General features: G+C 47.1%; 1 protein-coding gene across 1 annotated transcript in view; it reads left to right on the top strand.

The window, feature by feature from the left end:
• Positions 1 to 1,526: 1,526 nt before the first annotated feature.
• Positions 1,527 to 10,438, top strand: part of LOC139394169 (protein ELFN1-like) — a 15,608-nt gene continuing 6,696 nt past the window's right edge. Inside the window, exons 1-8 of the mRNA XM_071142209.1 lie at positions 1,527 to 1,780; positions 3,751 to 3,904; positions 5,768 to 6,066; positions 6,257 to 6,368; positions 7,236 to 7,421; positions 7,907 to 8,063; positions 9,313 to 9,484; positions 9,680 to 10,082. Coding sequence (XP_070998310.1) covers positions 1,527 to 1,780; positions 3,751 to 3,904; positions 5,768 to 6,066; positions 6,257 to 6,368; positions 7,236 to 7,421; positions 7,907 to 8,063; positions 9,313 to 9,484; positions 9,680 to 10,082 — 1,737 coding nt within the window. The remainder of the gene's footprint in view (positions 1,781 to 3,750; positions 3,905 to 5,767; positions 6,067 to 6,256; positions 6,369 to 7,235; positions 7,422 to 7,906; positions 8,064 to 9,312; positions 9,485 to 9,679; positions 10,083 to 10,438) is intronic.

Here is a 10,438-nt window from a genome sequence, read left to right as displayed (position 1 = left end):
AAGATTTCTCTTAGATCACTAAATGTGTTTGTTGATGTCATTGATGGACAGCAATATGGAAACCTTGTTTCTGATTCTGAAGTTAAGTCAGGATGTTGTCCATCAGTAGAGGGGAAAACATGTATTCCCTTTTAAGATCTCATTCATTTGTTTTTTTCCACCATTTTGAAGTTTGTCTGACCTACTCTCTCTCCTTTCTCTCCAGTTTCTGGCCAACCTATGAACCACCAATGAGGAGGCACGAGAGTAGACAGAGATCCAATCAGGGTTCCCGAAGACCAAACATCAAATGGTGAAATAGCCAATCAGATGGGAGGAAAAGGACAGAGCCATACTCAGCCGTCTCCCTGACGACAGTCCCCAGAACCACAGACAAATGTAGCTCCAGAGGTTGTCCTCGTCATCCCTGACTCTCACACACTGTGGAAAACATGAACAGAAATGTAAATGGAGGCTCAGATTGATCTGTCAATCTAAATGGAGGCTCAGATTGATCTGTCAATGTAAATGGAGGCTCAGATTGACCTCTCAATGTAAATGGAGGCTCAGATTGACCTCTCAATGTAAATGGAGGCTCAGATTGACCTCTCAATGTAAATGGAGGCTCAGATTGACCTCTCAATGTAAATGGAGGCTCAGATTGATCTGTCAATGTAAATGGAGGCTCAGATTGATCTGTCAATGTAAATGGAGGCTCAGATTGATCTCTCAATGTAAATGGAGGCTCAGATTGATCTGTCAATCTAAATGGAGGCTCAGATTGATCTGTCAATCTAAATGGAGGCTCAGATTGATCTGTCAATCTAAATGGAGGCTCAGATTGATCTGTCAAGTCAAGTGCATAAATAAAAGGTGTGGAGACTCTGTCCAATGAGCTACGTCAAGGTACTTCCCTCTAACTCTTCTCCGTTCCTCTGGACCAATCAAAGGAGGACCTATCCTTCCTCCCGACCAATCAAAGGAGGACCCATCCTTCCTCCAGACCAATCAGAGGACCATCTCCCCCAAAAAACTAATGGGTCCGCAAGTGAAAAAGATGTTGTGTCCTTCCTACGGACTAACCTGAGAGAAAGACGAGTTCCTGTTAAAACCTTCCTTTTTTGTGTGTGGGACTAACCTGAGAGAAAGACGAGTTCCTGTTAAAACCTTCCTTTTTTGTGTGTGGGACTAACCTGAGAGAAAGACGAGTTCCTGTTAAAACCTTCCTTTTTTGTGTGTGGGACTAACCTGAGACAAAAACTAGGAAGGGCCAACAATACTCTCTCCTTCCAACCCAACCCTGCCTTCTACTGCCGGGTGGACTAACGACACAGTGGAGAGCTGACATTGGCAAAGGCTGTATAGCTCTGGAGGTCACAGGGCACAAGGTGCTCGTTGGATAGGTTCAACTAGAAGAGGAGAAGACTTTATTAATCCATGTTGAACTGTAGTAACAATCATCATTCTTTACACTTCTCTTCCTCGCAGTGACGCTAACCTGGATAAATAAACAAAAACAATAAACAAAAACAACTATAATCAACAACATGGACGTCATCATCGGAACGGCAACACAACCCCGAGAGGCGGGGTTTAACAACAGAGTGGGCGGGGTTTCGGTGGCGTTGTCGGCGACCGGTTGGTTTGCCTTCCTCTATGGCTTTGCCCTACTGTCAATCATCCAATTTCCCACGGTGACGGGCGACTGTTGGCTGATTGAGGGAGAGAAGGGCTTCGTGTGGTTGGCTATCTGCAGCCAGAACCAGCCCCCGTATGAAGCGATACCTGCCCACATCAACAGGTAAGAACCAGCCCCCTTATGAAGCTTTCCCTGCCCACATCAACAGGTAAGAACCAGCCCCCTTATGAAGCTTTCCCTGCCCACATAAACAGGTAAGAAACAGCCCCCGTATGAAGCTTTCCCTGCCCACATCAACAGGTAAGAAACAGCCCCCGTATGAAGCTTTCCCTGCACACATCAACAGGTAAGAACCAGCCCCCGTATGAAGCGATTCCTGCCCACATCAACAGGTAAGAACAAGCCCCCATATGAAGCGATCCCTGCCCACATCAACAGGTAAGAACCAGCCCCCATATGAAGCGATTCCTGCCCACATCAACAGGTAACCATGGCAGAGATAGGGTCCCTGCCCACATCAACAGGTAACCACGGCAGAGATAGGGTCCCTGCCCACATCAACAGGTAACCATGGCAGAGATAGGGTCCCTGCCCACATCAACAGGTAACCACGGCAGAGATAGGGTCCCTGCCCACATCAACAGGTAACCACGGCAGAGATAGGGTCCCTGCCCACATCAACAGGTAACCACGGCAGAGATAGGGTCCCTGCCCACATCAACAGGTAACCATGGCAGAGATCCAGGGTCCCTGCCCTCATCAACAGGTAACCATGGCAGAGATCCAGGGTCCCTGCCCACATCAACAGGTAACCACGGCAGAGATAGGGTCCCTGCCCACATCAACAGGTAAGAACCAGCCCCCATATGAAGCGATTCCTGCCCACATCAACAGGTAAGAAAGAACAAGCCCCCATATGAAGCGATCCCTGCCCACATCAACAGGTAAGAACCAGCCCCCATATGAAGTGATTCCTGCCCACATCAACAGGTAACCATGGCAGAGATAGGGTCCCTGCCCACATCAACAGGTAACCACGGCAGAGATAGGGTCCCTGCCCACATCAACAGGTAACCACGGCAGAGATAGGGTCCCTGCCCACATCAACAGGTAACCATGGCAGAGATCCAGGGTCCCTGCCCACATCAACAGGTAACCATGGCAGAGATCCAGGGTCCCTGCCCACATCAACAGGTAACCATGGCAGAGATAGGGTCCCTGCCCACATCAACAGGTAACCACGGCAGAGATAGGGTCCCTGCCCACATCAACAGGTAACCATGGCAGAGATAGGGTCCCTTCCCACATCAACAGGTAACCATGGCAGAGATCCAGGGTCCCTGCCCACATCAACAGGTAACCATGGCAGAGATCCAGGGTCCCTGCCCACATCAACAGGTAACCATGGCAGAGATAGGGTCTCTGCCCACATCAACAGGTAACCATGGCAGAGATCCAGGGTCCCTGCCCACATCAACAGGTAACCATGGCAGAGATCCAGGGTCCCTGCCCACATCAACAGGTAACCATGGCAGAGATCCAGGGTCCCTGCCCACATCAACAGGTAACCATGGCAGAGATAGGGTCCCTGCCCACATCAACAGGTAACCATGTCAGAGATCCAGGGTCCCTGCCCACATCAACAGGTAACCATGGCAGAGATAGGTTTTTTTTAATCAGTGATTTTATTTGGTTCATTAAACATCATTAGTGTTATTAATATGTTTTATTATCCCATTAACTGTTCTTGAATTAATTTTCTCATTTTCATTTGATTAAACGCATTTGATTCAATTGGATTCCCCACATTTCCTGCTTATTCCCAACTCATTCCAGAAATATTCCAACCAGGATTTTATAATTAACCTGGGAAACTTGGGAAAGTTACGGGAATTTTGCATCCCCAGGCAGAAGGCATTGTTTAGGCATTCTGTTCTGTGTGTTTTATTTTCCTTTGTTCATCTATGTTTACTTCTAGTTAGGTTTTACTTGTTGTCATGTGAATGTTTTACTGTAAATTGCCTTTGAAGAAAAGAAAGACCTGTATCAACCTGTTGACCTTCGTCAGTTTGTTTTGTAAAGTGTGTTATTCCAAGTTTAAATGCACTTTAAATAAAGTCTGCTTTGAACAGCACCATCGTGGACCTGAGGCTCAACGAGAATAAGATCAAGAGTATCCATTTCTCATCGCTCAGCCGCTTTGGGAACCTGACGTACCTCAACCTCACCAAGAACGAGATCTCGTACGTGGAGGATGGAGCCTTCTCGGCCCAGTTCAACCTACAGGTTGGTCCTGAACATCACAGTGATTCCTGGGGCTCTGGTGAACTACGTAGGAAGAAGTGTGCCACTTGGTACATTACCTTCAATCCCGTTACCTCATGTTGCCTTACCTCACGTCACCTTACCTAACCTCACGTCACCTTACCTAACTCACGTCACCTTACCTAACTCACGTCACCTTACCTAACTCACGTCACCTTACCTAACCTCACGTCACCTTACCTAACTCACGTCACATTACCTTACCTCACATTACCTAACCTCACGTTACCTTACCTCACATTACCTTACCTTACCTCACGTTACCCTACCTCTTGTTACCTCACGTTACCTTACCTCGCGTTACCTTACCTCACGTTACCTTACCTCACGTTACCTTACCTCACGTTACCTAACCTCACGTTACCTTACCTCACGTTACCCTACCTCACATTACCTTACCTTACCTCACGTTACCTTACCTCACGTTACCTTACCTCACATTACCTAACCTCACGTTACCTTACCTTACCTCACGTTACCTTACCTCACGTTACCTTACCTCACGTTACCTTACCTCACGTTACCTAACCTCACGTTACCTTACCTAATCTCACCTTACCTTACCTCACGTTACCTTACCTCACATTACCTTACCTTACCTCACGTTACCCTACCTCACGTTACCTTACCTCACCTCACATTACCTTACCTCACATTACCTTACCTCACGTTACCTTACCTCACGTTACCTTACCTCACGTTACCTTACCTTACCTCACATTACCTTACCTCACGTTACCTTTCCTTACCTCACGTTACCTAACCTCGCGTTACCTTACCTCACGTTACCTTACCTCACGTTACCTTACCTCACGTTACCTTACCTCACGTTACCTTACCTCACGTTACCTAACCTCACGTTACCTTACCTCACGTTACCTAACCTCACGTTACCTTATCTCACGTTACCTTACCTCACATTATCTTACCCCACGTTACCTTACCTTACCTCATGTTACCTTACCTCACGTTACCTTACCTCACATTATCTTACCTCACGTTACATTTCCTCACGTTACCTAACCTCACGTTACCTCACGTTACCTTACCTCACGTTACCTAACCTCACGTTACCTTACCTCACATTATCTTACCTCACGTTACATTTCCTCACGTTACCTTACCTTACCTCACGTTACCTTACCTCACATTACCTAACCTCACGTTAATTTACCTCACGTTACCTTACCTCACGTTACCTAACCTCACGTTACCTCACGTTACCTTACCTCACGTTACCTTATCTCACGTTACCTTACCTTACATCACCTTTCTCACATTATCTAACCTCACGTTACCTTATCTCACGTTACCTTACTTTACATCACCTTTCTCACATTACCTTACATTACCTTACCTCACATTACCTAACCTCACGTTACCTTACCTCACGTTACCTTATCTCACGTTACCTTACCTCACATTACCTCACGTTACCTTATCTCACATTACCTAACCTCACGTTACCTTACCTTACCTCACGTTACCTCACGTTACCTTACCTCACCTTACCTTACCTCACGTTACCTTACCTCACGTTACCTTATCTCACGTTACCTTACCTCACATTACCTCACGTTACCTTACCTCACCTTACCTTACCTCACGTTACCTTATCTCACGTTACCTTACCTCACATTACCTCACGTTACCTTATCTCACGTTACCTTACATCACATTACCTAACCTCACATTACCTTACCCTTTCCTACCTTACCCTCTCTTACCTTACCCTCTCTTACCTTACCCTCTCTTACCTTACCCTCTCTTACCTTACCCTCTCTTACCTTACCCTCTCTTACCTTACCTTATCTTTCCTCCCAGGTGCTGCAGTTGGGGTTTAACCGTCTGAGGAACCTAACAGAGGGAATCCTCAGAGGGCTGGGGAAGCTGCAGTACCTCTACCTACAGGCCAACCTGATCGAGGCAGTCACCCCCAACACCTTTGAGGAGTGTCCTAACATAGAGAACATTGACCTCTCCATGAACAGGATCCAGGTGCTGGACGGAGGCTTGTTTACGGGGCTCAGTAGATTAACGACGTGTGAACTCTACACCAACCCGTTCAACTGCTCCTGTGAGCTGTTGGGATTTCTACGCTGGTTGGCAGTCTTCCCCAACAGGTAAAAAAGCACAAGTTGAAGCAAAATTGAAAATTCAATCTATTTTCAATGACTTGTCAATAAACTGAAAAGTATAAACTATTTATTTCAAAAGTGTTTCCCATTTTTTTATGTAAATTAAAATGACTTCCTACATTGACTGCCTTGAACTTGTTCTGACCCAAACACTGGTGACCGTGTTCCCGACCAGGACCAATGAGAGGATGGTGTGTGATACTCCGGCCGGGTTTTCAGGCTACAGCCTCCTCAGTCAGAACCCCAGGATGCCTGCGACACGCAACGCTCTGCACATGCTCAATATGGTGTGGCGACTAAAACATATCATGATTATTATCATTAAAAAAAATATTTTTAAAAATCCCACCCTAAAATGAACTATCTTTTGGTATTTGTTTCATTTGTCCGTTGTTGATATTGTCCCAAAATGTTTTGCTTGTCAGCAATCACGTTTTCAAGATATGTAAACTTGAAAGATACAGAAATACATCTGGTATGAGTGTTGAGACAGCGTAGGCCATCATAGTAGGTTGTCATAGTAACGGTATATCGTTCATCAACAGTTAGAACACATTACATCGTGTTATATTCTACGTTCATTGAGCGTGGGAAATGAGCTTTACAAATCAATTATTGTTATTGTTATGATTTTATGATTACTTTTATACAAATATTTGCATGATTATTGTTCTGGTTATTTTTAGGATTAAGATGATGATTATTGTTCTGGTTATTTTTAGGATTAAGATGATGATTATTGTTGTTATTTTAGGATTAAGATGATGATTATTGTTCTGGTTATTTTTAGGATTAAGATGATGATTATTGTTCTGGTTATTTTTAGGATTAAGATGATGATTATTGTTGTTATTTTAGGATTAAGATGATGATTATTGTTCTGGTTATTTTTAGGATTAAGATGATGATTATTGTTGTTATTTTAGGATTAAGATGATGATTATTGTTCTGGTTATTTTTAGGATTAAGATGATGATTATTGTTGTTATTTTAGGATTAAGATGATGATTATTGTTGTTATTTTAGGATTAAGATGATGATTATTGTGGTTATTTGAGGATTATGATGATGATTATTGTTGTTATTTTAGGATTAAGATGATGATTATTGTGGTTATTTGAGGATTATGATGATGATTATTGTTGTTATTTTAGGTGTGTACCGACGACGGGAGCAACTCTTTTCCGAACATCATTGTTCAGTCCGAGTTTACGACCCTCCCACCGTACTCTCCCTGCGGATTGGACGACTGCCCTTCTGGAATGTCTCCGGAGGACCCAATCAGCATCAGCCCCACCTACCCGGATCTGAACAACAAGCCTAGTATGAAGGTGAAACAGGTGAGCCCCCAGGTGAAGCTGTTCCTACGGGCTCTAAGGATTGTGTTTGTGTGTTACAGAGTTCAGAATGTGCCTTAAGCCAATCCACAGCTAGCTAGAAATGTTCCGGATGGCACCATCCAATCTGTACCTTTTGGGTCTCGACCTGTTGGAACGTTGTCAAAGAGGGCGATCACGTGTGTTGGTTGGAGTCCAGTCCACTGACTACTCCCTACTCTCTGTCCCTCTCTAGATCTCCCACACCTCAGCAGTGATCACTACTCCCTACTCTCTCTCTCTAAATCTCCCACACCTCAGCAGTGATCACTACTCCCTACTCTCTGTCCCTCTCTAGATCTCCCACACCTCAGCAGTGATCACTACTCCCTACTCTCTCTCTCTAAATCTCCCACACCTCAGCAGTGATCACTACTCCCTACTCTCTCTCTCTAGATCTCCCACACCTCAGCAGTGATCACTACTCCCTACTCTCTGTCCCTCTCTAGATCTCCCACACGTCAGCAGTGATCTCGGTCCAGATCCCTCACCCCTTCAGTAAGATGTACATCCTGGTTCTCTACAACAACAGCTTCTTCACTGACATAAAGAACCTGAAGAACCACAAGGAAGAGTTTGAACTGAACAACCTGAAAGCCCACACCGGTAGGACATAGTTTCAATCATCCCTACCAGCGTGTGTGTGTGTGTGTGTGTGTGTGTGTGTGTGTGTGTGTGTGTGTGTGTGTGTGTGTGTGTGTGTGTGTGTGTGTGTGTGTGTGTGTGTGTGTGTGTGTGTGAGAGAGAGAGAGCAATAAGACAGTGTCTGCATACTAAATGGCACCATATAGTACCCTATGCAGTTAATATGCCAATATAATGTTATGTAAGTTGCTCTCTCTTTCTCTCCCTCCCCTTCTCCCTCCCTCTCTCTCTCTCCGTTTCCCCTCTCTCTCTCTCTCTCTCTCTCTCTCTCTCTCTCTCTCTCTCTCTCCCTCTCTCTCTCTCTCTCCCTCTCTCTCTCTCTCTCTCCCACCCTTTCCCCCCTCTCTCTCTCTCTCTCTCTCTCCCTCCCTCCCTCTCTCTCTCCATCCCTCCCTCTCTCTCTCCCTTTCCCCTCCCTCTCTCTCTCTCCCTTTCCCATCCCTCTCTCTCTCTCTCCCTTTCCCCTCCCTCTCTCTCTCTCCCTCTCTCCCCCCGCCCTCTCTGTCCCTCTCTCCCCCCTTCTCCCTCCCCCGTCTCTCTCTCTCTCTCTCTCTCTCTCCCCCTCTCTCTCTCTTTCCGTCCCTCCCTGTCTCCCTACCTTCTCCATCCCTCCCTCTCTCTCTCCCTTTCCCCTCCCTCTCTCTCTCTCTCTCTCTCCCTTTCCCCTCCCTCCCTCTCTCCCCCCCTCTCTCTCACTCTCTCTCTCTCTCTCTCTCTCTCTCTCCCTCTCTCTCTCTCCCACCCTTTCCCCTCTCTCTCTCTCTCTCTCTCTCCCTCCCTCCCTCTCTCTCTCCATCCCTCCCTGTCTCACTACCTTCTCCATCCCTCCCTCTCTCTCTCCCTTTCCCCTCCCTCTCTCTCTCTCTCTCCCTTTCCCCTCCCTCCCTCCCTCGCTCTCTCTCTCCCTCTCTCTCTCTCCCTCTCTCCCCCCTCTCTCTCTCTCCCTCTCTCCCACCCCTTCTCCCTCCCCCCTCTCTCTCTCTCCCCCCCTCTCTCTCTCTCTCTCTCCCTCTCTCTTTCCGTCCCTCCCTGTCTCCCTACCTTCTCCATCCCTCCCTCTCTCTCTCCCTTTCCCCTCCCTCTCTCTCTCCCTTTCCCCTCCCTCTCTCTCTCTCTCCCTTTCCCCTCCCTCCCTCTCTATCTCTCTCCCTCCCCCTTCTCCCCCTCTCTCTCTCTCTCTCCCACTCTCTCTCTCCTCTCTCTCTCTCAGACTACACCTACTGTGTCGTGTCCATAAGACACCAGCTTCGTTATAACCACACCTGTCTGTCCATCTCCACCGGGAGGAAGGCAGGTCTGGAGAGGACCTCCAACGACTCCTCTGCTACCCACTACATCATGACTATACTGGGCAGTCTCTTCAGCATGGTCCTCATACTGGGGTTAGTCTTCCACAGTGAAGAAAGAGTCAGCACTTACAACATCAAGATTCCAATGCAGTCTGTTGTTTAGTCACGGTATTATGGAGAGTTCAGAGGCAAACACAATGATTAAATGCGAAAAAAAATTGAAATGAGAAAATGATTAATGATCAAATTGGATCTCAAAAATGGTTTCATGAAATATTATTCTTCTAGTTTCGTGTTCCACTGCCTGAGGAAGAAGAGGCAGCGAGACGAGAAGAACAAGAAGATTGGAAAGATACAGAAGAGCCTGATGGAGCTGAAATACGGAGCTGACCTGGAGGGTGGTGGAGGAACAGGAGGAGGGGGGTCCATCTCTCAGCTATCCCAGAAACAGATGCTCTCGGCTGGGGAGAGTCTCACGCGGATGCCCTACCTTCCCCAGGGTGGGACCTGTGAGATGGACCAGTACAAGCTACAGGAGGTCATTGACACTCCAAAGGCAGCGAAAGGGAACTATATCGAAGTGCGAGGAACTGACCTGCCGGACCGGAGGGAGAGAGAGAGGGAACGAGAGCGGGAGAGAGAGAGGGAAAGAGAGAGGGAATGTAGTCTCTCTCCACAAGACAACCCTCAGGTAACCTGTTCATTTGACACTGTGCTGAACTGTGGCTGAACTGTGGCTGAACTGCTCCAGTCTCTACAACCTAGTGTGTGTATTGGAGGAGAATACAGCAGAATCCAATCTCCTGAGGATTAATAAAGTATTCTTCCTCCTCCTCCTCCTCCTCCTCCTCCTCCTCCTCATCCTCCTCTTCCTCTTCTCCTCATCCTCCTCTCCTCCTCCTCTCCTCCTACTCCTCTCCCTCTCCTCCTCCTCTCCTCATCCTCCTCTCCTCCTACTCCTCTCCTCCTCATCCTCCTCCTCTCCTCTCCTCTCCTCTCCTCTCCTCTCCTCTCCTCTCCTCTCCTCTCCTCTCCTCTCCTCTCCTC

This window comes from Oncorhynchus clarkii, unplaced genomic scaffold (genome assembly GCF_045791955.1).
Source record: "Oncorhynchus clarkii lewisi isolate Uvic-CL-2024 unplaced genomic scaffold, UVic_Ocla_1.0 unplaced_contig_9327_pilon_pilon, whole genome shotgun sequence".
Lineage (NCBI taxonomy): Eukaryota > Metazoa > Chordata > Actinopteri > Salmoniformes > Salmonidae > Oncorhynchus > Oncorhynchus clarkii.
The sequence above is the reverse complement of the archived record's forward strand: the minus strand, read 5'-3'. Positions and strand labels throughout refer to the sequence as shown.